The sequence below is a fragment of the Gymnoscopelus microlampas genome (genome assembly GCF_963454915.1).
Source record: "Gymnoscopelus microlampas genome assembly, chromosome: 3".
NCBI lineage: Eukaryota > Metazoa > Chordata > Actinopteri > Myctophiformes > Myctophidae > Gymnoscopelus > Gymnoscopelus microlampas.
The window spans coordinates 51,150,703-51,176,544 of record NC_139940.1 but is presented as its reverse complement, the minus strand read 5'-3'; the positions used below and the strand labels follow the sequence as shown (position 1 = coordinate 51,176,544).

Sequence of the window (25,842 nt, the reverse complement as noted above, 5' to 3'; positions counted from 1 at the left end):
TTCTGGGGGGCGAATATTTGGCAACAAAAAAATGCCAAACCTGCTATTTTCCCGCCAAGCTATTTGGTATGAGGGAAAAAAAGGAGGGCGGCTTAGTACAGTATATACTGTAGACCCCCTTGGGGACTCTGGTCAATGAAGGTCTAAGTTTTTCTGTAAAGTAAGTAAGTAAGCCTTGCCGAGCCATGTGGCCCATAGGGCAGGAGCCTATCTCCTGTTTCTGTAGCGTGAGGCGGCTTCAGTTCAGTTCAGTTTTTCTTTTTTTTGGATAATGGACGCATAACATAAGTAGTGAAGTACATTTCACAAATCGCCACTATTTTCCCAGCAGTGTCCAAGAGTCCGAAAAAGGGCTAGGGAGAAGCACTATAGGCTTGTCGGGCCATACCCTGGAGTCTTACAGACTTACACACAAAGCACGCCTCATGGCGTACTTACATACATATACATTATTATTACACACTATACACACATACCTGCGCATGTCCCCATACATGCACCCACACATGCACACCTACCCATATTCATACAGGTATGTTTATAGCATTGCTCTGTATATATACACATACACACAAACCACCACACACACATACATAGTATATATATATATATTCCACACATATACAGTATATACACGTACTCCTACACACTATCCCATAAAAATCCATACAGCATTGACTATGGCGTATATGTAGCTTTAGTATTTATAATATGATACACTAGTATTTGTGGGACATGATGCTATATGTCGCAGGGACTTACCCCCAGGCCAACACTTGATGCTGAGAGCCAAGCAGGGAGGCATTGGGGTACCGTTTTTTTATAGTCTTTGGTATGACCCGGCCCGGGGAATCGAGCCCCCGACCTCCCAATCTCAGGGCGGACACTCTAACCTAACCACGCAAGGCCACTGAGCTTTTTTTAAAGGTATTTCACCTCTGCAAACAAGGGCCTCTGTGTCCACCTCCATAGTAGGTCAGTGAGATTCTCAGGTCTTTCTTTAGATGAGCTCAGCATTCTTCCATACTCCCTTCTGCCCCCCACCCCCCCCCCCCCCCCCCCTCTCTCTCTCTCTCTCTCTCTCTCTCTCTCTCTCCACAGGGATTAAAATTCATTTTTATGAAGAAGCTCGTGTTCGGTGCGCAACTACGTAGACAGATGTTGTCATAGCAGCACCACAGAAACACAGGCGTAGGTACAGAGATGGTTATAACCAGGCCATCTGGACTGAACTGGACCTGCGTTAGCTCTGTACTTGGACCACTTTTTTCTTTTTCCATCTACACACCAATCTCCTCACCCAAAATTGTCTGTCTGTCTGTCTGTCTGTCTGTCTGTCTGTGTTCCTGAGATAAGGACATGTTAACAGGACTGATGACTGTCTGCTGACTTTGTGCAGACCTGTGTGTGTTTGTTTGTGTGCTCACACACACGCGCGCGCGCGCACACACACACACACACACACACACACACACACACACACACACACACACACACACACACACACACACACACACACACACACACACACAGACTATCTCTAGGTGTATCATCTCTATCTCTATCTGTGTGTATATATACACCGTAGCTACGTGTGTGTCTATCTCTGTGTATAAATAACTGTGTGTCTGTGTGTGTTCACATTGAACATGACATAAGAGTCATGCGTGTGTGTGTGTGTGTGTGTGTGTGTGTGTGTGTGTGTGTGTGTGTGTGTGTGTGTGTGTGTGTGTGTGTGTGTGTGTGTGTGTGTGTGTGTGTGTGTGTGTGTGTGTGTGTGTGTGTGTGTGTGTGTGTGTGTGTGTGTGTGTGTGTGTGTGTGTGTTTACATAGTTGCCTAGAAGTGAGTGGGGGGAAAGGAGAGGACAGGAAGAGAGGAGGAGTAAAGAAGAGGGGCATGAGAGGAGGAGAGGAGAGGAGGAGTGACACAGTTAAATAGAAGTGAAAGAGATCTCTGTTTTTAACAATCTGCACACAGTAGAGAGAGAGAGAGGGAGAGAGAGAGAGAGAGAGAGAGAAGGAGAGAGAGAGAGAGAGAGGGAGAGAGAGAGAAGGAGAGAGAGAGAGGGAGAGAGAGAGGAATGCAGGGCAGAGAAAGAAAGTACATTAGCAGAGAGGTTCTAATTCTATGTCTTTGACCAGCTGGTTGTCATGAATGACACTGCACTACTGGAACTATTAAAGAGATACTACTAAAACTACTACTGAACTATTACTGAAATACTACAGAAATTAGTGAACTATTACTGAACTATTACTGAAATACTACAGAAATTAGTGAACTATTACTGAACTACTACAGAAATTAGTGAACTATTACTGAAATACTACAGGAATACTACTGCAGTGGAGCAGTATTGAGGCGTGTGAAGTGACGCCCATAGGACCAACTGGAAGCGTGGCGCTGCGGGGAGAACACCCATTGAGAATAACACACAAATCATTTTTCACCGTGCGGTGACGCCTGGAAACAGAACAGTGGCGTATCGGAATGCCGGGCGGGACGTACATGCTCGTTATATTGTACAGTATATTGTACAGTTAGTATATTGGCAAAAATGGGGGGTGTATGGGGGTCTAATGGCCTTTACATAAATGCAACTGAACGACTTACAGCAATAGTTCTCAGACCTTTTTATTTGGTCACCCAGTCTGGTGTGCATTATTCCACCGACCGCCATAACCCTGACAGTGTACAAATGGAACCAAATGGACTTGTTGGTTCCATTTGTACACTGTCCGAGTTACAGAACTGTAAGTGTCCATTTTGGTTCCCTAACTACAGTAGCAATAATTAAGAATTTCAAGAACCCCTGGGGGGACCCAGTATATCACAAGTTGATATACAGTGGAGTGTTCCTTTAACATCAGACTCAAGTGAATTAGCATACCATACATTTATAATAACAGTGATACAGTTTACACCTCACAGAACACACTGTAATGGGGAAAACTCAACTCAACTCAACACTCGAGTCAGCTGGATAGGTAGATAGATATAGGTAGGTAGGTAGGTAGGTAGGTAGGTATAGTGGAGCAGATTGCTGAAACGATCTTTCACTTGGTGATACAAGCACCAAATTTGGCACACAAGTGCTTCAGAACCTACTCTCTCAGAAAAGTACGAGATCCACTTGAAAAAACAATATGGCCGCCATTTTTCAAGATGGCCGCCATTCAAAGTGGTTTTAAATGGTGTTTGAACTATATTTTGATTGAATAATCCTATTTTGATGGTCTATACATCCAAATATATGTTTTTGAGTATGTGAAATCCAATTCTGCATTTACAAAATTTTAATTATTGGATATTATGATGATACAAATGCTGTGCTGTGCTGTGCTGTGCTGTGCTGTGCTGTGCTGTGCTGTGCTGTGCTGTACTATACTGTACTGTGCTGTGCTGTACTGTACGGCACTGTAGGCACTGTACGGCACTGTATTATACTGTACGGCACTGTACGGCACTGTACTGTGCTTTACTGGACTGGACTGGACTGTATTATACTGGACTGTACTGTATTGGACTGTAGTACTGTACTGGACTGTACTGTATTATGCTGGACTGGACTGGACTGGACTGCACTTTGGTCATATGGAACCAAACCGTAACAGTTTGGTTCTTCTTTTAGTCCTCACATTTGCAGACACACAACTGTGTACACTTAAGCATGAAGTGGTAGCATTTGCATCGTCCTCGGGATTCAGTCTTTTAGACACATTTTGTCAACTGCTCACAAGTCTGAACAATAGGTGGAGGGATTGTCCAGACCTCTCCATCTTTTTGCCAGCCACAGTTGGCAGGGCTTTCAGTTTGCATTTTGCACACTGTTGCCTGACATGCAGTTTTCTTGCCTTTACCATGAAAAGCTGACACAACTGTCTTTCCACTGGCGTGGAAGGACAGCATGCCACTGGATTTCTCTGGGCCAACAATTACTACCATATCATGAATTGGCAATCACCTAATGGACTGACCCTGGCCAAATTATACCCACATAATTTCTAAGCCTGCACTGACTGCAACAACAAGAATATCTGTGTTGCATGCCTCAATCAACACAGACTTCATTTGTTGCTTGGCTGCATGGAGAGCATGTGTGAAGATGCTGGAGTCAGCTTCTTCGTGGTTGCAAGGACTTAAGCCTTCAAGGCTGATGAGTTTGTTTGTCTCCCGCGCTGGCACATCCTGTCAATTCAGGTGCGGCAATCTAACTACAATACTACAACAAACTAAACTTGTAGTTGAGATATATACAGGGGCTTATTAGCATTTGGGACATTAACGTATACTACAGTACAAACTACAATGAGTACACCACTACAACAGTTAGTAAACTACACCTACAGCTAGTACACTACAAGCCGACACTGAACCCCATGCTGAGTCTCACAGCAGTGATGTCACCAGTGTGCCCGGGTTGTGCTTTGACATCACTCTTATAAAAAATGACAAACCAATAGAGCTTGACCACAGCATTTCAATGAATGATCATGGATGTTTCCCTTCAACTTAATGCAATATCTGTGATCAGACAGCTTCCGAAAATGCTCATTTTGAGTCACGTAATAACCGCCATCTTGAAAACTGGCGGCCATATTGGAATTCAATTGACACTATTGAGTTCTTCCAGTCAGAATACATTCATTTTGATGTTTGGATCATTAATACATTTGTGTTCATTCAAGTTTTACTTCAAAAAACATTTATTTTGCATTTGATGAGGCGGCCATCTTGAAAACTGGCGGCCATCTTGGATTGTCAGCTGGATCTCGTACTTTTCTTAGATAGTACATCCTGGACATCATTTGTGCCAATTTTGGTGCTTGTATCACCAAGTGAAAGATTCTGATGGAATATTGACTTAATATGCCCCACTAGTAGGTAGGTAGGTAGGTAGGTGGGTGGGTGGGTGGATGAATGGATGGATGGATGGATATTGAGAGAAAGAGTGGTAGTTGTAAAAAGACAGGTTAAACATAGAGATTGAGTTGGGAGACTCAATGGTGTGTGTGTGTGTGTGTGTGTGTGTGTGTGTGTGTGTGTGTGTGTGTGTGTGTGTGTGTGTGTGTGTGTGTGTGTGTGTGTGTGTGTGTGTGTGTGTGTGTGTGTGTGTGTGTGTGTGTGTGTGTGTGTGTGTGTGTGTGTGTGTGTGTAATAAGACTGTCTGTCTGTCTGTCTGTCTGTCGTGTGTCTGTCTGTCTGTTGTGGATGTCGTTGTGCTCGTAGACAGAGATATTGCCAGTGAGGTTATTTTCAGGACATGTTGTTGCTTCCCAGCACCTGCGAGCTACCATGGAAGTGAATGTGCCTCATGGACACTTTTTAAAGTTAGACCTGGGGGGCGGGGGGTGTGGCCTGAAGGGTGAAGGGTTAAGGATGAAGGGGGGGTCGGAACAGCGCCTCACACAGGACAGGACTTGTTTTCTTTTGTGTAGTTAGTCCTATATTAAATGTCAAGGACCACCCAGTTTGATATGCATCAGGCCAGGGGACCCCAACCAAGGACCACTTCCATGTCAATATAATAGGCTATGCACAGCAGCCACATTGGAAAGAAATTGTGCCTCCTCTGTACTTCCGTCACAGGTGTTACCAATGATACTAATTAAGTCAGGGTGCTGATGTTGTGCATGTTGTTGGATCATGGGAAAGACTGCTACACCCGTGGGTCTCAAAGTGTGGTCCAGGGACCCTCATGGTCCCTTGAGGGGTTTCCAAATGGCCCCTTACCGGTGTGTTACTCTGAGAGTGTACAAATGGAACCAAATGGCCCCTTACGGGTGTGTAACTCAGAGAGTTATGGGGGTCCTTGAAATTAAAACGTTTGAGAACCACTGTGTTACACTAAATGGAACAGAGCCTTCACTAGTATAATTGGTAAGACCTGTGAAGGAAGTAAACAATATGCCCAATTTCTTTCCAATGTGAGTGCTGTGCATAGAGCCTATTTCAAGGACCACCCAGTTTGATATGTATCAGGCCAGGGGACCCCAAACTACTTTCTCACAGAACAATGTTCCTCTGAGGTATTCTGGAATGTTGAGACAGAAAGGAAAAATGCATAGTTGTATTCTGTGTGTTGAGCATGATGTAATTTCTGTTGGGACGGCTGTGCAATAATATCTTTTGCACCAATGACCACTTCTATGTAGTCTATATAATTTAGACCTATACTCTTTGATTCTGCGGGGGAAATTCAGTTTTCAGCTTCACCCAGCTGATTGCTAAGTGGTCAGACTTGAGCGCAGGGGGGGGGAGTGTCTTGCTCAGGAAACCTCGGCCCATTGCTAGGGCCAGGAATCGAACCTGGGGGACACCGATTGAAATAGTTCACAGAGGAGATTGTGTGCACATCTTATGCCTGTATTTAGGCCAGGTACTGGACATCCAGGCATCAAGGCAAGATTCGAGGAGAAGATAAAACATCTGCACACTGTTTGAAGCTCCAAAAACTCACTTTATTACTGGCGCTTTTGGCCTTTTAGGTCTTCATCAGGCAAATATTTGCCCGACGAAGACCTACAGTAAAAAGGTCGAGTACGTTTTTCCTTTGTTTCTTTACTGTAGTCGCTACAGTACAAATGATTATTTATCCCTTCAGCTATAAATTCAGTCCATTCATAAATCCATCAGCCCCTGCGTGTCATCCAAACGTGCTTATCCTGTGTGGTGTTGGACCGCTTCAGTAAGTCTGAAAGCTTTGCCTCCTTTAATATGCTGCCATCCCCAAATGATTTCTTGTGTTTGGCGAGAATGTGACACACGCACACACACACACACACGCATACACACACACGCGCGCACGCGCACACGCACACGCACACGCACACGCACACGCACACACACACACACACACACACACATGATAAGAGGCTTCAGTGGTTGCATTAACTTTACAAACCGGCTTCATGAAAACAGACCGCGCAGTTGTTACCCTTGAGAGACTAAATACTTTCCATTCAACATGACAAAAAGACAATTATCGTCTTATTCTGCTTGGAAGTGGTATGTCTTCTCTCTTGGCATCGCGTCCCGAGCTCATTCTCATAACCGGTCTTGTCTGGATAGCGGTGGTTTAAAAGTAGACAAGTACTATTGTAACAGGTTACACACTGGATCACTGATATGCAGCCAGTTGTGGACAAAGTACATTTACTTGAGTACTGTACTTAAGTAAATATTTTGAATATCTATACTTTACCTGGGTATTTGTCTTATTGGATAGTTATGACCTTCACTGCACTACATTTCAAAGACAAATATTGTACTTTTGATTCAAATACAGTGAAAATAGCTGATGTACAAGCTTACAACGCGTTTCTGCATCGCGACGGTCACACGTTAGTTAATGTAGTATATACAGGCACAGGCAGCACAGCAGTTAAGATACAGAGCAAGAAAAAGTGCTGTAAGATACAGCGGATACAGGAATAACATCACAAAAAGCAATGGTATACAGTAATATACACCTATAGTCTGCACTATGCAGAGCAACAAACACAAACAGAATCCTGCCCAAAAAGCACAATCAAATCCGTGTGCATACCGGTATACATAAGCAAGGGATAATCAATGGGGAGCGGGTCATTATTGAGAAATAAACCCCGACAGGGTGATTAGACCCTGACACGATAGCGGAGCCAATCAATCGCGTCTGGGTCTAATCACCCTGAAAGGGTTTATTTCTCAATAAGGACCCACTCTCCATCGATTACCCCGCTTATTACAAAGCTGCTTAATGAAGAAATTAATAAATAGTCCTAAAAGTGACAAAACAAAGGATTTCTTTGCTTGAAAGCTAATGAAAGTATTCCATTCATTTATGCCAGGTGCGTCCAGTGCAACGCGATCGCCTCGTAAAACAACGGGAAGTGTTGATAAAATAGAATCAATATTCAGTTACTGCATTGTCTATTTCTTTCTTCAAATGTTTTCAAAATCATTCTTGAGATTCATGTTTAGCTGTAAATGTATACAACATGGCTGCCATGTTGTATACGGCACAAAATTAAGCAACGCAAATGATATGAGCCAGGTGCTCTGAGTCTTTGATTAGACAGCGGTCTGTTATTGAGCCCACCGGTCATTATTCAAAAATAACAGACCGCTGAATTCAGTGATTGACCAATCAGAATCAAGCATTCAACCTCCAAGCCTTATGTAATAAACCCCAATAATGAAGCCTGCACTGCAGAAGCAAAACAAACACACATTCACAGTGTCCATGCAGTGCCCCGCCCCCAAGCTTAGGCAAAAAAACATGAGCAAAAAGAACATGCGTGTTCAAGTGACATCATGCTGTGGTGGACAAAGTACTCACCCCGGTACTTGAGTCAAAGTATAGATAGTGAAATACTCAATTACAAGTAAAAGTTGCTCTGCCAAACATTGTACTTGACTGAAAGTACAGGAATACTTGCTTTAAAAAAAAATCTTGTTACTTGCTGTTAATACTTGTTTTTGATATCATGTATTGACATTTTGACATGAAAAAAAATATTTCAAAGAAACTTTCAACAAATATCAATAACAGTGAAAATAGCAGATCTACAAGCTCGCATGAGCTTGTAGATCTGCTATTTCCACTATATTTGAAATGGGGCCTGGTTAGTTCATAACTATGTGAAAGTCATAACTATTCCAAAAATACAAATACTCAAGTAAAGTACAGATACTCAAATGAGTTACTGAGGGACAGTACTCAAGTAAATGTACTCAGTTACTGTCCACCACTGGCATTATGACGTCACAGAAAATACCGATATAGCTACAGTGTGTCAACAGTGTTATCAGTACAAAAGCCGTAGAGTGGAAACAGGAAGGGGCCTAAAGTAGAGCCCTTGAGAATCCGGTCGGCTAAGTATAGGGTTTTAAGTGGTAAACATGCGTTAGAGCAGGGGTCTTCAACAGGTGGTGCGGGACCCCTAAAGGGGTCCTCAGAGTTACTAGAGGGGAGCCACCAAATATTTGAGTGATGAACTTTATTTTGTTTTATTTTTATTAACCACTTGAACCCTACAGTAGCGTCCAGGGCAGGAATTTCCGGGAGGCCATGAAGGCCATGGCTGTCGTTTGCCCCTCAGTTTGGCCTCGTGCCCCTCAAAAAAGGTCAGGCCCTGAGGCCACAGTGGACTTAATGCCCCAGCTGACTGTCCCACTTTCTCCTCTGTCTCTTTCTTGTCAATATGTAGACAGTAGACACCAGTGTCTCTTTCTTGTCATGTAGACACCGGTGTCTTTTGTTGAGATTCTGAATTCTTAACTCCCCTGAGTCTCCATCTTTAAACCAATCCAGTGACTTTGATTGGTGCAGGGCTGAGCATGGATCAGATTATAGATACCATAATGTCTTTATTTCACTGCAGATAGTTTAAAATCTTGTTTTATTTGATGGTCTTCCTGCCCTTGCATTAGGCCTTTGTGCCCTCAAAGAATGGACAACACCCAAGGCCAAGTGGCCTTGACCCTAAAATTCGAAATTCCAGGTCTGGTAGCATCTCTATTCTGTGGGGAACATTAGCCAAAATCACACCCTGTGTGAAGGAAGCGGTGCCTTTGGGGCGGGGCTTCACTCATTTCAGTTCGTCCCTATTGGTGGTCTGAGTCCACTTACCAAATTTGTACTTGGTAGCATGCTGCAAACTGGAATAATGGCTGTTTAAAGCCCAGCCAATGGGCAGACAGAGGGGGCGGGGCTTAAGTAATTACAGTTTGTCCCTATTGGTGGTTTTAGTCCATGTCCAAAATTTGTACTCCGTAGCATGCTGCGAACTTGAGTTATGGCTGTTTAAAGGCCAGCCAATGGGAAGACAGAGGGGGCGGGGCTTGAGCAATTCATGCTCGGCCCGTATTGGTGGTCTAAGTCCACATACCAAATTTGGACTTGGTGGCATGCTGCAAACTGGAGTTATAGCTGTTTAAAATCCTGTGCTCATCCCGTGCTCATACGGGCGGACGTCCCTGGGGGTCCCTGGACCCCTCTTTGATAACCGGTGGCACGTGTGGCAAATGAGAGGAGAGATGGCATAGGCAATCTCCAAGTCCGTGTGTGTGTGTGTGTGCGTGTGTTTGTATGTGTTGCTTCTTTGCCGTGCTCATCCCGGGCTCATACGGACACACAGACGGACACACAGACGGACACACAGACGGACACACAGACACACAGACACCGAGTCAAAGCCACGTATAGAGCGGTTGGCACCGCTAAAAATAGCCAATCTACAAGCTCACAACGTGACCTTGTAGATCGGCTATTTTTGGCAAAGAGGTTTGGTGTAGAGGGGGGGAAAAAAAGGTCAAGTTTTGTAAGTATTGACGGTTTAAGTGGTTAAATGTCTGTAAATACACAAAAAAACATGGAATAGTTTAATCTGCAACACAATGTTATATACAACATAGTGGGGGGGTCCCTGCTTCATCTCTCTCTCAGCTAAAGGGGTCCTTGGTCTGGAAAACGTTGCAGGCCCCTGTGTTAGAGCAGCAGAGAGAGACTAGGCCAGTGAAAAGAGGGTCTGAAGAGTGAAACAGGAAGGTAGGGACTGTTTCTGTGTGTCTGCTTGTACCGGCTGTTGTGTCTTCATGTCAGCGAGAGTGTGTTTATTCACTGCTGGAGCGCGGCACCCCTGCTAGTGTGTGTGTGTGTGTGTGTGTGTGTGTGTGTGTGTGTGTGTGTGTGTGTGTGTGTGTGTGTGTGTGTGTGTGTGTGTGTGTGTGTGTGTGAGAGAGAGTGTCTGTCTGTCTGTCTGTCTGTCTCTCTCTCTCTCTCTCTCTCTCTCCCTCTCCCAGCTGGTCAAAGAAATAGAATTTACAATCTCTCAGTTTATATACTTTCTTTCTCTGCCCTGCATTCTTCTCTCTCTCTCTCTCTCTCTCTCTCTCTCTCTCTCTCTCTCTCTCTCTCTCTCTCTCTCTCTCTCTCTCTCTCTCTCTCTCTCTCTCTCTCTCTTCAGTCTCTTTGAGTCCGTCTCTCTCTCTGTTTCCACCTTTCAGTCTCTCTCTTCTTTGTCTCTCTTTCCGTCTAAATGCTGTGGCTGCTTTGAACTGTGTGCAGTTTAAATTGTTTGAAGTTGTCTGTTTTTTATGCAACCGCTGTTTGCTTATTGAACTGAGACTTGTTGGGATGGAGAGAACATTTCTCTTGGCAGAAGAGGAACCCCTGAAGCGTGTATTTAATTTGTGAACTAGATACTTGTAAGCAAAAGATTTATCCTCATCTTCATTTTAGTTAACCATCAACCCCCCCACAGAAAAAAAGACAAATCAACCAAAGATTGATTGATTGATTGAAATTTTTATTAGGCAAAAAGAATGTAAAACAACACAGTTACATTTATAATGCTTTTGACTAAAAGGTCCGGCCAAAAAAGTCCTTGCGGGCTTGTTTCCATTGGGGTCCTTGAATTAATTTCATAGACATATATAGTAGCAACCAAACAGTTCAAAAAACAACATAAGAATACAGAGGGGAAAAAAAATATATACCATTATGTACAAAAAAGGTCATGGGAAAATAAAGAAATATATACAAAACAAAACATGATCAAAGTAAAAAAAAAAAAAAAAAAAAAAAAAAAAAAAAAAAAAAAAAATGTGTACAAAAAAGGGGGAGGGGGGGGGGGTCGTCTGTCTACAGGGAAACTGGTACTAGCTCCTCTTTAGGCCTCCAGAAAGATGAGTTTTTAGGGCTGTTTTGAATGAGCCCAGCGAACTGCATTTTTTGAGGGATGGGGTTAGACTATTCCATTCCTTGGTGGCAGTGCTATAGAAGGAGAATTTGCCCATGTTTGTTTTATGGGTGGGTGTTACCAGATTGTTGTTTACGCTCCCTCTAGTTTTGTGACTGTGGGTGTCACTAACTTTTTCGAGGTACTTATACAGATATGCAGGTATAGGGGGCATTTCGGGCAAATCTGCATTTACAATTTTGAAGACCAGTCCCATTTTTAATTGTATAACCCTGTCTTCCACCCTGAGCCAGCCTAGGCTGGCAAAGTGAGTGGGAGAGAGGTGGGTCATGGGCCCCAGTCCGAGAAGTAGTCGAATCAGTTTGTTTTGGGAGGTTTGAAGCTTAGTCTTCAGTGACACTGAGGTGTTGGAGTACCAAGAGGAGCTAGCATAGTCAAAAAGGGGCTGAATCAGGGCCCCTGAGAGGGTCCTGAGTGCCTGAGGGTTGACAAAAGAGGAAACTCTGCCCATAAATCTGGTTCTCTGGTTTACTCCTTTGAACACCTTTGTTGCCATGCTTTCACCTGTCAGGTGTTTGTCAAGAATACATCCCAAATAGGTAATCTCTTCTTTGCTAGTGATGATTGTGTCATCGACTTTGACCTTGAAGTCATTTACCTTCATTTTACTGAGGGAATGTTTGGTCCCAAATAGGATGGATTCGGTTTTCCCAAGGTGTAGTGACAGTTTGTTATCGGTAAGCCAGGTACGGATTTTTGAGAGTTCAGAGCTGAGAGCTTCCTCGACTTGCAACTTGTCCTCTCCCGAAATCAGGAGTGCCGAGTCATCAGCGAACAGGAACAGTTTGCAGTTACAGGCAGCATTCATGTCGTTAATGTATAGAAGAAACAGTAACGGCCCTAGAATGCTGCCTTGAGGAACCCCGCAGCTCACCGGGAGGGATGAGGACATGGTTCCGTTGATGTCAACCACTTGTTCTCTACCCTCCAAGTAAGATCTCATCCAATTTAGTGATGTGCAATCAAAACCAATCGCCCTCAGCTTATCAAGTAGAATTTCGTGGTTTACAGTGTCAAATGCCTTTTGGAGGTCCAGCATGACCATGCCGCAGTATTTGCCCGAGTCTACCTCACGTTTGATGTGATCGGTCAAATACAGTAGGCATGTGTCAGTGGAGTGGGATGTTCTGAAGCCCGATTGGAATTCAAACAACAGCTTACGCTCGCTGAGGTAGCTGTTGATTTGTTCTTGGATTGATCGCTCTATAACCTTTGAGATTGAACAAAGGATGGAAACAGGCCTATAGTTGCCAGGATCTAGTTTGCTTCCTTTTTTAAATAGAGGGATTACTCTTGCCAACTTGAATTCTTGTGGGACATGACACTGACTTATGGATAAGTTTGTAATATGGGCTACTAAGGGAGCAATGGAGACCGCTGCGTCTCTGAGGAATCTGGTGGGGATGTTGTCAAGGCCGGTGGCCTTGTTTGGCTGTAGGGCGAGGAGTTTTTTTTGCACATCAACAGTCAAAACAGGTTTGAAAGAGAAAGAATCCTTTTTAGCCCCTAGTTTCTCATAGTGAGCTTGAATGTGGTCGGGGCCATACAGACCTGAATGCTGAGGGAGTTTGCTTACCAACTGGGTTGCAACTGTGGTGAAGAAACTGTTAAAACAGTCCGCTACCAATTGCTTGTCGGTAGTGAGCGAGCCACTTGAAATAATGCAAATGTTTGTAGATTTTGTCTGAATTTTTCCGTTGCAGCCTAATTGTTTTAGTGCCTCCCACAGTTTTTGTGGGTGGCTTTTGTTAGCCTCTATGTTCTCATTTAAGAAATTCTTTTTGGCATTTCTGATCAAATTAGTAACTACGTTTCGTAGTTTTCTGCACTTTTCAAGTAGCTCCTCACTTTTGTTTTTTCTGAACTCGGAGAAGCTTTGGTTCCTGAGTTTGATGGTATTCAAAATATCACCCTTCATCCAAGGTTCTGTGCTAGCTTTGACCCTCACCACCTTTGTGGGTGCGATGTTATCAAGTACACACAAAAAAGCTTTTTTGAAACAGGACCAGGACTCCTCCACAGAGGTGCAATTTAGGACATGGGACCAGTCCATTTTTTCAAGAGCTGTTGTTAGAAGATCACTAGAGTAGTGTTTCATAGACCTGCAGCTGATTGTCCTGTGACAATGAGCTCTAGGTCCGTGAATCTTCCGAGTGCAGAAAATGATATTGTGATCACTTAAACTGCACTCAATAACACCGCTCTTGGAAATTCTGGACTGGTCCGTCGTCAACACTAGGTCTATGATTGATTGAGAAGCAATGCCCACCCTTGTAAAATGCTTTATCAGCTGGGTAAAGCTGTGCAGGTCACAGAACTTTCTGAGGGACTTAAAGGTAGCTGAGTCTTCCTTCAGAACACAAGTGTTAAAGTCACCAATTAGTACCGTCTCAGTGTTTCCTAAACCCACAACATGTTCCTCAATCAAGTCATAAAATGCATTTTGATCTGGGGGTCTGTATATGGCGCCAATTATCAGTGGTTTTGCATGTGGGTATAAGATTTTGACCCAGACCGATTCTGTGGGGTTTTTATCCATATCTGGGATCACCTCGTAAATAATGTCTGATCTTACATAGATGCAAACCCCACCCCCATAGAGATTTCTGTCTTTTCTGATGACATTGTAGCCCTTTATTTCAATCTCAAAGTCTTTGATGGAATTATCCAACTTAGTTTCTGAGAATGAAATAATGTCCACCTTGCCATTTCCAAACATGGATCTCAGCTCAGACATTTTGTTTGAGTTTTTAAGACTGTTAACATTCAAGTGAACAATGTGAGTACCTCTAGTTGAAAAAATGGTGTCCATGTCTTCAGTTGAGTAGTAACCATTGTCCCTTTCAGCCTCTGGGGGGTCGGTGGGGGGAGGAGGAGGTGTGGGTGGGGGAGGGGGGGACTTTGTGATGTCTGCGGGGGAGCTGTGGATGTGATTTGAGGCAGCATATCCTTCCTTGGACCTGTCTCGGGGGAGGGGAGGTGGGGGTGGTGGTGGTGGAGGGGGATGTGGGGGAGGGGTGATGTGGGGAAACCCTTGAGTCGACCTCGACCAATATCCCCCAGGCAAAGGACTGTTGGGAAACTCAGAGAGAAAAAAATCTCTGTTTCCACGACGATCCCACAGGGGAAATCCTTGCAGATGACCAGTGGCCGCTTGAAATACAGGGAAAAGAACTCCATTTCCCAGCATTCCTCTCGGTGGGATGCTGTGCATTTGTCCTGGTATCGGCTGGTGGTGGTGGAGGAGGAGGTGGGGGGGGGGTGGGGGAGGGGAGAAGCCTTTGTCCCGCGTCGACGCCAAGCAGTAATCCATCCAGGGGATAGAGGAAAAAACACCGTTTTCATGTGCTTCCCTCTGGGAGAAGCCCTGCGGTTGTCTAGGGCCCATGTGACCCATGTGGCGCATGAGGAAATCCTCTTGATGACGTTGTTGGGAAAGCCCTTGTCTCGTCATCACCGGCACATTCCTCATTCCTTCAGGCGGTGGTCTGCTCGGGAACGTATGTCTTGGATCCCACACGGACGTTAACCGGGACAGATAATCCATTCTTGTTTCTCCAGCTCTTTGCTGGGGTTCATTCTTATCAGGTGAGGTGGTCCGTTGCCAAACAAAGTTATTCGTCTGCATGTTGTGGACCGGGCATCGTCGGGCGCTTTCGTCGCGTGCGTAAACAGCTGTGTTGTTTTTGCCATTGTAGTTGTGATCATAGCTAGTCTCCGTGCTGTCCACGGTCGGTGGGCCGGGATTTGGATGTACGTTTCCCGATAGCAATAGACTCAACCAAATGATCTTTCTTACTGTAAGGCCGTCAAGCTGGTTTGGGGTTCTTCTCCGTGTTGGTACCGATTTACGCGCGTCGAAAACTTTCAAAAGTAACGTCGCTGCGTCTTGTGGTATAACTCCGTTTGCACTCGCTCTCCGTTGAAGCTGCACATTGTGGGATTCGATGAAAATTAATCCTTGCAGTATAGCAGCGTAGCACAATACCAGGTAGTTGCTTGCTGTGATACTCCTCTTTAGGCGAAGATGTTGTTTTCGCCGCCGAAGAATGGAGCGCGGGGTGGAATGCGTGGAATGCGGGAGAGGGGAAAAGGTGCGACTGTCCTCTCTGAATGCCATGACTGACTGTATCTACATATTTACACATAGCATATCCATCCAGTACAGTACTGTATGTCAGACGTAACGTGCATATACTGTTGTATAGACATTAAGGTGCAAAAATAATATCAACGTATTGCACACAAGATTAAAGAGATAGTTCACCCCAAAGGAAAACGTTTTTCTATTGATTAGTCACCCCATGAGACTTTTAATGGATATGGACACTCTTTGTGTCTCTTACAGGAACCGCTGCCGGTCATCAAATTATTGGCTTAGGAATGTGACAAAATAAAATAAAAAAATCCATGAATTCAAGTCTCCATGGGGTGACTAATCGATAGGAAAAAAAGTCATTTTGGGGGAGAACTATCCCTTTAAGGTGCAAAGAGTGTCAGCGTATTGTCAGCTTCAAACCACATAGTCCACAAAAAGGTAACTTTCTTTGGTACAATAAAGTGGATGTGAGAAAAGGGCCACCCCAGTCAGAGCGGTCCGTACGCTGCGTACAGGCCACTGCACACTGGTCTGGTAGCAGAGTAGGTGTGGAACTAGCAGGGATGATTTGTGTGACAGGCTTGTTTAAACCACTTCATAGGCCTTCATACTGCTGTATCACTGGTGTCATCTGTTCTGTATTCTCTCTGTGTAAAAGGCTTACTTTATGATTGATAGTGGTAAATGATACAATGTATTCAATGTATCACTGTGATGTTACTGTGATGTCATCCGAATCCGCTCAAAGCCGGGGCCCTTCCCTGGGCCACACCCACTTCTAGTGTGTGTGTGTGTGTGTGTGTGTGTGTGTGTGTGTGTGTGTGTGTGTGTGTGTGTGTGTGTGTGTGTGTGTGTGTGTGTGTGTGTGTGTGTGTGTGTGTGTGTGCGCACGCGCACGTGTGTCTTGACCTCTGTTTTTCTCTGAGTCACTCTTAAGTTCTCCCTGAGGTGAAAGCATCACAAAGACACACACGCACACGCCAAGCACACGCACACGCACACACACACACACACACACACACACACACACACACACACACACACACACACACACACACACACACAGAGAGAGAGAGGACAGTGATTATGATGGTGCGTCAGTTGGGCTTTCCCTGTGGAAGCGCAGATGTGAGAAGTGTTCCCGGGAGGACGCGTTCCTCATCTGTGCGTCGCTCATCCAGAGTGCCCCCCCGACGTCTGTTAAAAGACCTCATGATGTCCAATATTAATATCATCTGAGTGACCTAACATATTAGCCAGCAATTTTCATGTCAACACAATTTATCTCTAAGTTCTGTGCGTGACCAGCGCTGAGCAAGAGCTAACCGTGACTGTCTGCACGAAGTTAGCGGTTTGCTATCGGGGTAGAAATGTCGCTGTCGAAATGTTGTATCTCCATAATTCAAATTTGTATGACTTTTTTTTCTTTTTCTATTTTTTTCTCGTAAATGAATGCCCTACCTCATTGTACAAGAGTCTTGTTGTGCAACTGGGGTGCAAAACGAGCTAAAATATAGCACTTCTGCAAGCTCACAACTTGTGAGCTTGCAGAAGCTTGTAGAACTTTGAAAGTGAAAGTGGTGTTGAGACTAAATAATAACAACGTTGGATCCATTGGAACAAAGGTTCTTTTTTTTTCATTTCCTGAAAGGGAACGGTTTTGAACCAACAACGTTTCCACCCGACAACGATAGATTCCCCTGCTCCCCCCCCCTACCTCGGGCTTCCAGAACTCGGGTCTCCCCTGAGTTCATGTCAAATCTCATACTTTTGGGGTGGGAGAGCTTTTCAAACTGCGTCGGAGGCACTTCACGTATATGAGATAGACGTTAAACGCATGAGCTCATGGGAGAAGTGCATTAAACATTCAGGGTGGTGGTGGTACGGCGCAGTGTTGATTTCGTCGACTAATACTATGACGAAAAATGTCTGTTGACTACCTTTTTGAGTGGTGCCAACCAGTCCTATACATGACTTTGTCTGTGTGTGTGTCCGTGTGTGTGTCCGTCCGTGTGTCCGTCCGTATGTTTGAGCACAAACTCAGCATGACCTCAACAGCTGCGCCTGATTGCAACACAAAGATGCAACCAGTTACACTAATTATACACAAACAGGAGTGCAACACACACACACACGCGCACACACACACATACACACACACACACACACTTTTGAGTAAAAATACTTAAACTGAGTAAAAATACTTAAAATTAGTAAAAATACGTAAAAGATGTTAAAATTAGTAAAAACACGATAGGCACCACTCTCTTCACACTGGGTGTGCTTTTTTCAATTACGAAAACAAAATAAAAACTAAGCTATGATGACTAAAACTATGACTAAATATACTGACAATTTCGTCGACAAATAAAAACTAGACTAAAATGTTTGGGAAGGAGGAGAAGAGCTCCAGTAGAACTAAGACAAGTCATCGTGGGTGCGCACGGGTGTCACCGACCGAATATAGTTGATCTACAAGCTACGAGTTTGTTTTCACATTGCTGGTTTACAACTCAGTGGCCTTGTGGTTAAGAATGTCCGCCCTGAGATTGGGAGGTTGGGGTTCAATCCCCCTGGTCAGGTCATACCAAAGTAAAATGTAAAATGACACCCGATGCCTCCCTGCTGGGCACTCAGCATCAAGGGTTGGATTTAAGGTAAATCCCTGTGATATAGTAGCGTCATGTCCAGGGGGTGTACTTGTACATCAAGCCACCTCACGATACAAGAAACAGGAGATAGGCTCCTGACCTATGGGGCCACATGGCTCGGCAAGGCTTACTTACTTCTTTACAGGTGTAAAGAAGTGGGGGAAATTAGTTTTCACGCGATCCCCATTATTTTGTTGTTTTTTAAAAAGGGAGAAGAAGGAAAATGAGGGGGAAAGTAGGGAGAGAAAGTAATAGCCAGCACTCCGAAGTCCTTCTAGTACTTTTAATTCATATGTGCACGGACAGACACAGCGAACACGGACGTGCATTACTTATTATTGCCTTCCTCAGCGTGTATTACATTACTTTACAGTCATTTATCTAAAGCATAGGTAGGCAATAAAACTACTAATCACCAGAAGTCTTAAATGCATTCTCTTCTAGAACAAGCAACTAAGAGTATACCTAGCGCTAAGGTAAAAGTGCAATATATCAGCTACCTACTTTCTTAAACAGATGAGGCAAATAGGAAAATCAAATGAGCCAGAGCTAAAACAAATAAGTGTATAAAATAAACAAGATCCAATAAAACATCCAATATCATGATACACGCGCATATGATTTAAAAGTACTTGAAGGACTTCGGAGTGCTGGCTATTACTTTCTTATTACTGTGAATCTTCGTGAGCCGTGCACCCGGCAAACTGCATTATACATACAGACTGAGAGTGCTCGTTTGTGTTTTCTAAAGTAGGGAGAGAGCCTAGATGTATACAGAGATAAGAGGGGAACTCGCTTGTGTCAGGGGACCATGCTGAACCCAAAATAATAGATACCAGGCCTGGGCCGCGTGGCATCTTGACTCTATGATATTCAGATGGTCTGAATTCACTGGTTCCCAGCACTTTCCCACCCTTTTCTGGATCAGGGCCCACTTGAAAAATCTCAAACGCGGCCCACCCATCTGACCACTTAAGTGGTCAGATTCAGAGCACGTTTATTTTAACGATTGTGCTCCAGCTTGTATCGATGGAACGAATGTAGCAATCCCCCCCCCCCCATTTATCACTATCACAATCGAATTGTATTTTTCAACAATTTATAGAAAGAAATACCATTACCTTTTTATTTCCTTATTTTTTCATATTAATGTTATATCATCAATAAAATCTTACTGTTTTGCCAATTATTTGGGGGCCCACTTGCAATATCCTCACGATCCGCCAGTGGGCCCCGACCCACAGTTTGACAATTGCTCGTCTGAACATATCGTAGCTCCCAAACTAGAATAAAGGCCCCTTTTCCAATCAAAGTTGAATTGAACCGGTGTGACGTGCTAATAAGCCATAGAAAATATAAAATATCTGCATCAGCCCAGTAGGTTTTACCTTACACCTCTTATACAGTAACTGTGATTCTGGAATTCTAACAAACAGTGCATTCTTATTGCCTGATTTATTAGGCATAGAACTGATGCATATTTTAGTTCAAACAATGCAAATGTAGTATTTTTATTTAACATTTTTCCAATTTGCTGAACCCTTTTGAAAGCTAATCCAGAAAACACTGGTTGAATCTGCAGCCTTCATCATCACAAAAGGCTTTTTCAGCTTCACATTCAAACATAAATATTAACCCATTAAGACCTGAGGCGATTCTTAAAAATGTTTTCTAAATCCTAACAGTTTTTTTTGAAAAAAATTTGGAAAATATTTGTTCAAGATTTTTCAAAAAATAGCAGATCTACAAGCTCATAGCGCGGCACTCGAAAGAAATCTAAAGTGACACAGATGCGTTCCAGGTCTAAATCGGTCTGATACCGATAATGCAATTTTGAAGCTGATATTGCTGATACCGATATGATGACTGATTAATCGTACATCCATAATAATAATCTAAATGTTTGTATTTAGAAAATGGAACTAAAATGTGTGAGTGCCCTCTCCCCCACTGGCCCAAGACGGCCCCCCTTGGCGGCTGCCCATGTCGCTCATACCTAAATCCACCGCTGGCTGACTTCATGTCATGTTTTTTTCTGAGAGAGAAGTTCACATGGGAACCAAGGATGTGTGTGTGTGTGTGTGTGTGTGTGTGTGTGTGTGTGTGTGTGTGTGTGTGTGTGTGTGTGTGTGTGTGTGTGTGTGTGTGTGTGTGTGTGTGTGTGTGTGTGTGTGTGTGTGTGTGTGTGTGTGTGTGTGTGTGTGTGTGTGTGTGTGTGTGTGTGTGTGTGTGGGGCAGCTGGACGGTGACAAAAAAGACAAGCGGAACTAAACGCCGATGAAACAAAAGAGATGAAGAGATTTGTACGATGAAGAGTGCAGACATCTGAGAATGTTGTCACTCTGTGTGTGTGTGTGTGTGTGTGTGTGTGTGTGTGTGTGTGTGTGTGTGTGTGTGTGTGTGTGTGTGTGTGTGTGTGCTCACGCACATGCATGCATGATGTGTGCATTGAAAGATTGAACTGCTGCTGAGTTCACTATAAATACCTATATGGAGCTATCATAGACATACACACACAAACAAACACTCATACACGCATGCACACAAACAAATGCATGACCGCACACACACACACACACACACACACACACACACACACACACACACACACACACACACACACACACACACACACACACACACACACACACACACACACACACACACACACACACAGACATACACACACACAGTGCATTTGTATGTGCATGCACTCATATTATGCATTATGTGCAGGCATATGAATGCATGCACACATGCAGAGAGTGCCTCACATAGCAGTGTGTTTGCAGAGAGCTGGCTGGATTTATGGATGCGGTGCACTGCCAGGAAATTTATTGTTTCCATATGCTGTAAAATACAGCAGCGCACAGCTGTGTGTGTGTGTGTGTGTGTGTGTGTGTGTGTGTGTGTGTGTGTGTGTGTGTGTGTGTGTGTGTGTGTGTGTGTGTGTGTGTGTGTGTGTGTGTGTGTGTGTGTGTGTGTGTATGTAATCGTTATGTTATTAACGGTGATGTATGTGTTGTGTAGGTGTGTATGTTGTGTTAACAGTATTGTTGTTTGTGTGGTTTGTGTGTTTTGTGTGTAGGTGTGTGGTGGTGCCGCTGACTCCAGGTCGGTCCAGTGCTCAGCCTTCAACAACCAGGAGTTCATGGGTCGATACTACAACTGGGAACCCTTCACAGAAGGTATATCACACACGCGCACGCATGCACGCACGCACACACAGTTTGTATAACTATACTTGTGAGCACATCAACATTTTAGGACGGCAATTTTATGAATGGCGTTTTTTGGGCATTTTTTACCGTAAACCGTAAGACACGCTGTGAGCTTGTAGATCGGCTATTTTCCGTTGTCGGCCCACAGCCATAAAACAACCATTTTTCTCCTGAGGACCAGGAAAACGGTCGTCTCAAATTCTCAGAAAGACACACACACACACACACGAGGTCACGCATGCACGCACGTGCACACACGTGTGCACACATGCACGAACATGCATGCACTTGCATGAACACACGCACGCCTGCACACACACACACACACACACACACACACACACACACACACACACACACACACACACACACACACACACACGCACACACACACACACACACACACCCACACACACAGAGAGAGTATGGAGACAGAATCAGTCACTCTGCCTTGATCCGTTTCATAAAAACACTCCGTTTTTCCTCTCCTCTGTCCAATCCCTCTCTCTCTCTCTCTTTCTTTCTTTCGTTATTTCGTTCTCTCTCTCTCTCTTTGTTATCTGTCCAGCCAAACTCTCCTCCTTCCCTTTCTGAGAACAGATTCCTACCGAGTGAGATAAAGAGAGAGAGTTAGAGAGAGAGAGAAAGAGAGACAGAGAGAGAGAGGGGGAGAGAGTGAAGTATTTGGTGACATTAGCAGAGGGAGCCAGGGAGAGGGTGTGGAGTGTGTGTGTGTGTGTGTGTGTGTGTGTGCGCGCGCGTGTGCCTATGCGTGTGCGTGCGTGTGCGTGCGCGTGTGCGTACGTGTGTGTTTGCTCTCTGCCACCAGTTTTGTTTCATGGGGAAACTGTGTATTTTGGGGGCATACAGATTGAGGAGGAATTTATAACGAACAGACAAGTGAAGCAGAGAGAGAGAAGAGAGAGAGAGAGAGAGAGAGAGAGAGAGAGAGAGAGAGAGAGAGAGAGAGAGAGACAGCTGTGGAATATCAACAATTTATCATTGGAAATGTGTGTGTGCGTGTGTGTGTGTGTGTGTGTGTGTGTGTGTGTGTGTGTGTGTGGATAGTGGATAGTGTTAGTTATCTATAGACAGATTGTCTACATCAACAGACACAGAAGGGCACACAAAGAGACCAAATGAAACGTGTGCGTTACTTAAAAAACAGCTTATCTACAAGCTCACAACGCATTGCATGTAGCTGCTAAGCTAAAAGTCAAGGCTATGTTGCTCTGTTTGACTAAAAGCCAAGTTAGCTGCTAAGCTAAACGGCAAGGCTATGTTGCTCAGCCAAAAACAACAAGTTTGAAGTTTAGCTAAATAACCAAGCGATCAGTCACTGCAAAGGTTAGGCAGGCTGTTTCACACTCATCACTCCACTGCTGTTCACACAAACAATACAATTGTCGACCTGAATACCTATGGTAGAAGCCTTCAAGGAATACTTTGCCCAAATAATCACTTTTTTTTATTTTTATTTTTTGTCACATTCCTGAGCCAATAGTCCAATATTTTACTAATTGAAGTTAATTGGATACCAATCTTAACAGGAGCAAAACTATATTTACAATATTCTCTTTCAAACTGGCTTATCAGTACGCTCATCAGTGATTACACTGTGAGAGTTGTTTTGTCGGTTATATTATTCTTTTATATAGTTTTGCATTGTTCTCCTACAGCGACGGACACCGGGTATATGGAATTACCAGTCCATACCCAGGGAAGTGTGCAGTCGAGTATTAACAGACTTTGGGTTATGTGCTGTGCTGTACAGCAATAGTCCCAAATCCTTTTACGCCCCAAGGAGGACTCCTTCCAATATATTCAATACCATATTCATTACCAACCAGCAACCACCCACAATGTATGTCAAATTGTGTGTTAAATGTTGAAGTAACAAAGAAACATTTATCCATTGCTAATTAACCAACAATGTATATAACACACGTAGTCGGAGTGGCGGGATGTCGAAATGGAAGGCGGTTCCCGGGAAGTTGATGTTGAAGCTGTTTGAGCTATATGTACACAACCTGGAATGGAACATTGCACGTGTGAATGTGCGTGCTAGCGTTATGGAGATGATATCCAAAGTGGCCTCTCGCTCTTAAAACGCAGTGTGAGTGTACACGGCCCGTAAATGACAGTCCTTTATAAGTTTGCAGCGTTCTCTGTCTTAACAGTGGCCGTGTTTGTCTGTCTGGCTACTGGCCGTGCGCATTCATCCCATAGCTTGGGGGGCTGTAACCATGGTAACGATAGATCCCATAGCCTGAATTCTGTTACGTTAAAACGCTAATAAATTGCTTACATTTTGGGAAAGTGAAAAACGGGCGTTGTTGTTTGGTGCATATGCTAATGACCAATGCCCGTGTGCAAATTCAGATCAATTGGTCCAGCCACTGAGGAGAACCGGGCAGAACTGAGAGATTTATTTTGCTGACTGACAGGTTTTGGTGACACACAGGTTTTGGTGACAGAGGTTTGTGGAATTATAGGAGGATTGGATCAGGAATGCGTCAAAAACTATACAAATCTCCATGAATTCAAGGCTTCATGGGGTGAGTAATTGATAGGAATTCTTTTGGGTGAGCAATGCCTTTCTCAGGCCCATGATAATATTGAGAGGCCCATGATAATACTGATGAAGCATCGTCTGATGAAGAGCCGGTAGGCTCGAAACGTCACGTCCAATGGTGTAAAAGGAACCAAAATATTTTGTTAAGCTTCGGAGCATGACCCAGTGTGCAGACTTTATTCTTTTTGGATTCTGACCTCAGCCGAGCACCTGGTCTTTAGTGAGTGGATGTGCGTTCTTTATTGTTTGTTTCCACAATAATACTGAGACATTTTTGCTATTGCGGTATATCATAAGACACTGGTTTCTCACACCACCAGTGGTCCAAATAGGCCCTATATATATATATGGGTCTGTAACTACGAGAGTGTACAATGGGTTTAGCTCTGGACAGTAAAATCCTCAGTGTTAATTTAACTCAGAGAGTGTGCACATGGAACCAGATGGACCCTACATGGGTCCATTTCGTTCCATTTGCACACTCTCAGAGTTACAGACCTGTAAGGGTCCTTTTGGACTCCTTGTGGTCCTTGAACCTGATGTTGAGAACCAGTGTCATAAGCAACCATTGGTCCTACAGTAGGTAGACCAATAATCAGGTTTTTAGTTTGTTGATCTGATTCCGGGTCGCCGACCAATGACATCATGCATGGCATAATCAAATCTGCAACCTCTTGTTTTAGACTTAAAGTGACAGTACACTTATACAGCTCAATAGACAGCACAGACGTCAACCAACACGAATGTGTGAACCTACTAAGTTTCTCCAATATTTAGCACATTTAGCCAAACTAAACAATGTGTCAGCATTATAGATGAAGGTGTCGATAATCTAATTTAACGATCCCCTTTACTGTAGTTTGTCGATCTATTTTGCCAAATTAATGGTATTAGTTTTACTTTAAAGGGATAGTTCACCCTCAAAGTGACTTTTTTTAAGAGTAAGAGGTATATAAGAGGTATTAAAAACGTCTTAAAAGTCCTTAAATTTGTAATTAAAAAATGTGCAGATACCGTGTCAAGACGATTACCTTACAATCAGCTTGATGATAGCTGTGTACCAAGTTAAGTACTCTTTATACGGAATGGTCCATTTCACAATCATATTATTGCATGGTAATTAGTAATGCATTAATGTGTTGCAGCTGCTAAAGGTGGGGCTGATTCGAATGACTTTATGTGCTGCTGGGTAGATTAGCCTATAATAATACACCATCATTTATCACTTAATGTATGTTTTGTATTAATATTCTAAATTTGCAAAGTAACTAGTAAATAAAGCTGTCAAATAAGTGTAGTGGAGTAAAAAGCCTACAAGGTTTTCCTCTGAGATGTAGTATCAAGAAATGGAATTACTTAAGTAAAAGTACCTCAAACTTGTACTTCAGTAGCATACAGTACTTGAGTAAACATACTCTGTTACTTTCCACCACTGACTCTAGTGAACTTGGATTGACACTTTTAGTGAGGTGAGAAAAACATCTGGGTTCTGTGAGGATTCCCCTGAGGACTGACATGTCACGAGTGGGATCCAGTTTTTGCCAAATG

General features: G+C 43.7%; 1 protein-coding gene across 2 annotated transcripts in view; it reads left to right on the top strand.

The window, feature by feature from the left end:
- The window catches only part of adamtsl4 (ADAMTS-like 4), a 73,638-nt gene that overhangs the window by 24,495 nt on the left and 23,301 nt on the right, over positions 1–25,842 (top strand). For both annotated transcript variants that reach the window (XM_084047785.1, XM_084047784.1), the window contains exon 5: positions 21,587–21,686. In XM_084047785.1, the coding sequence (XP_083903911.1) occupies positions 21,587–21,686 (100 nt within the window). The remainder of the gene's footprint in view (positions 1–21,586; positions 21,687–25,842) is intronic.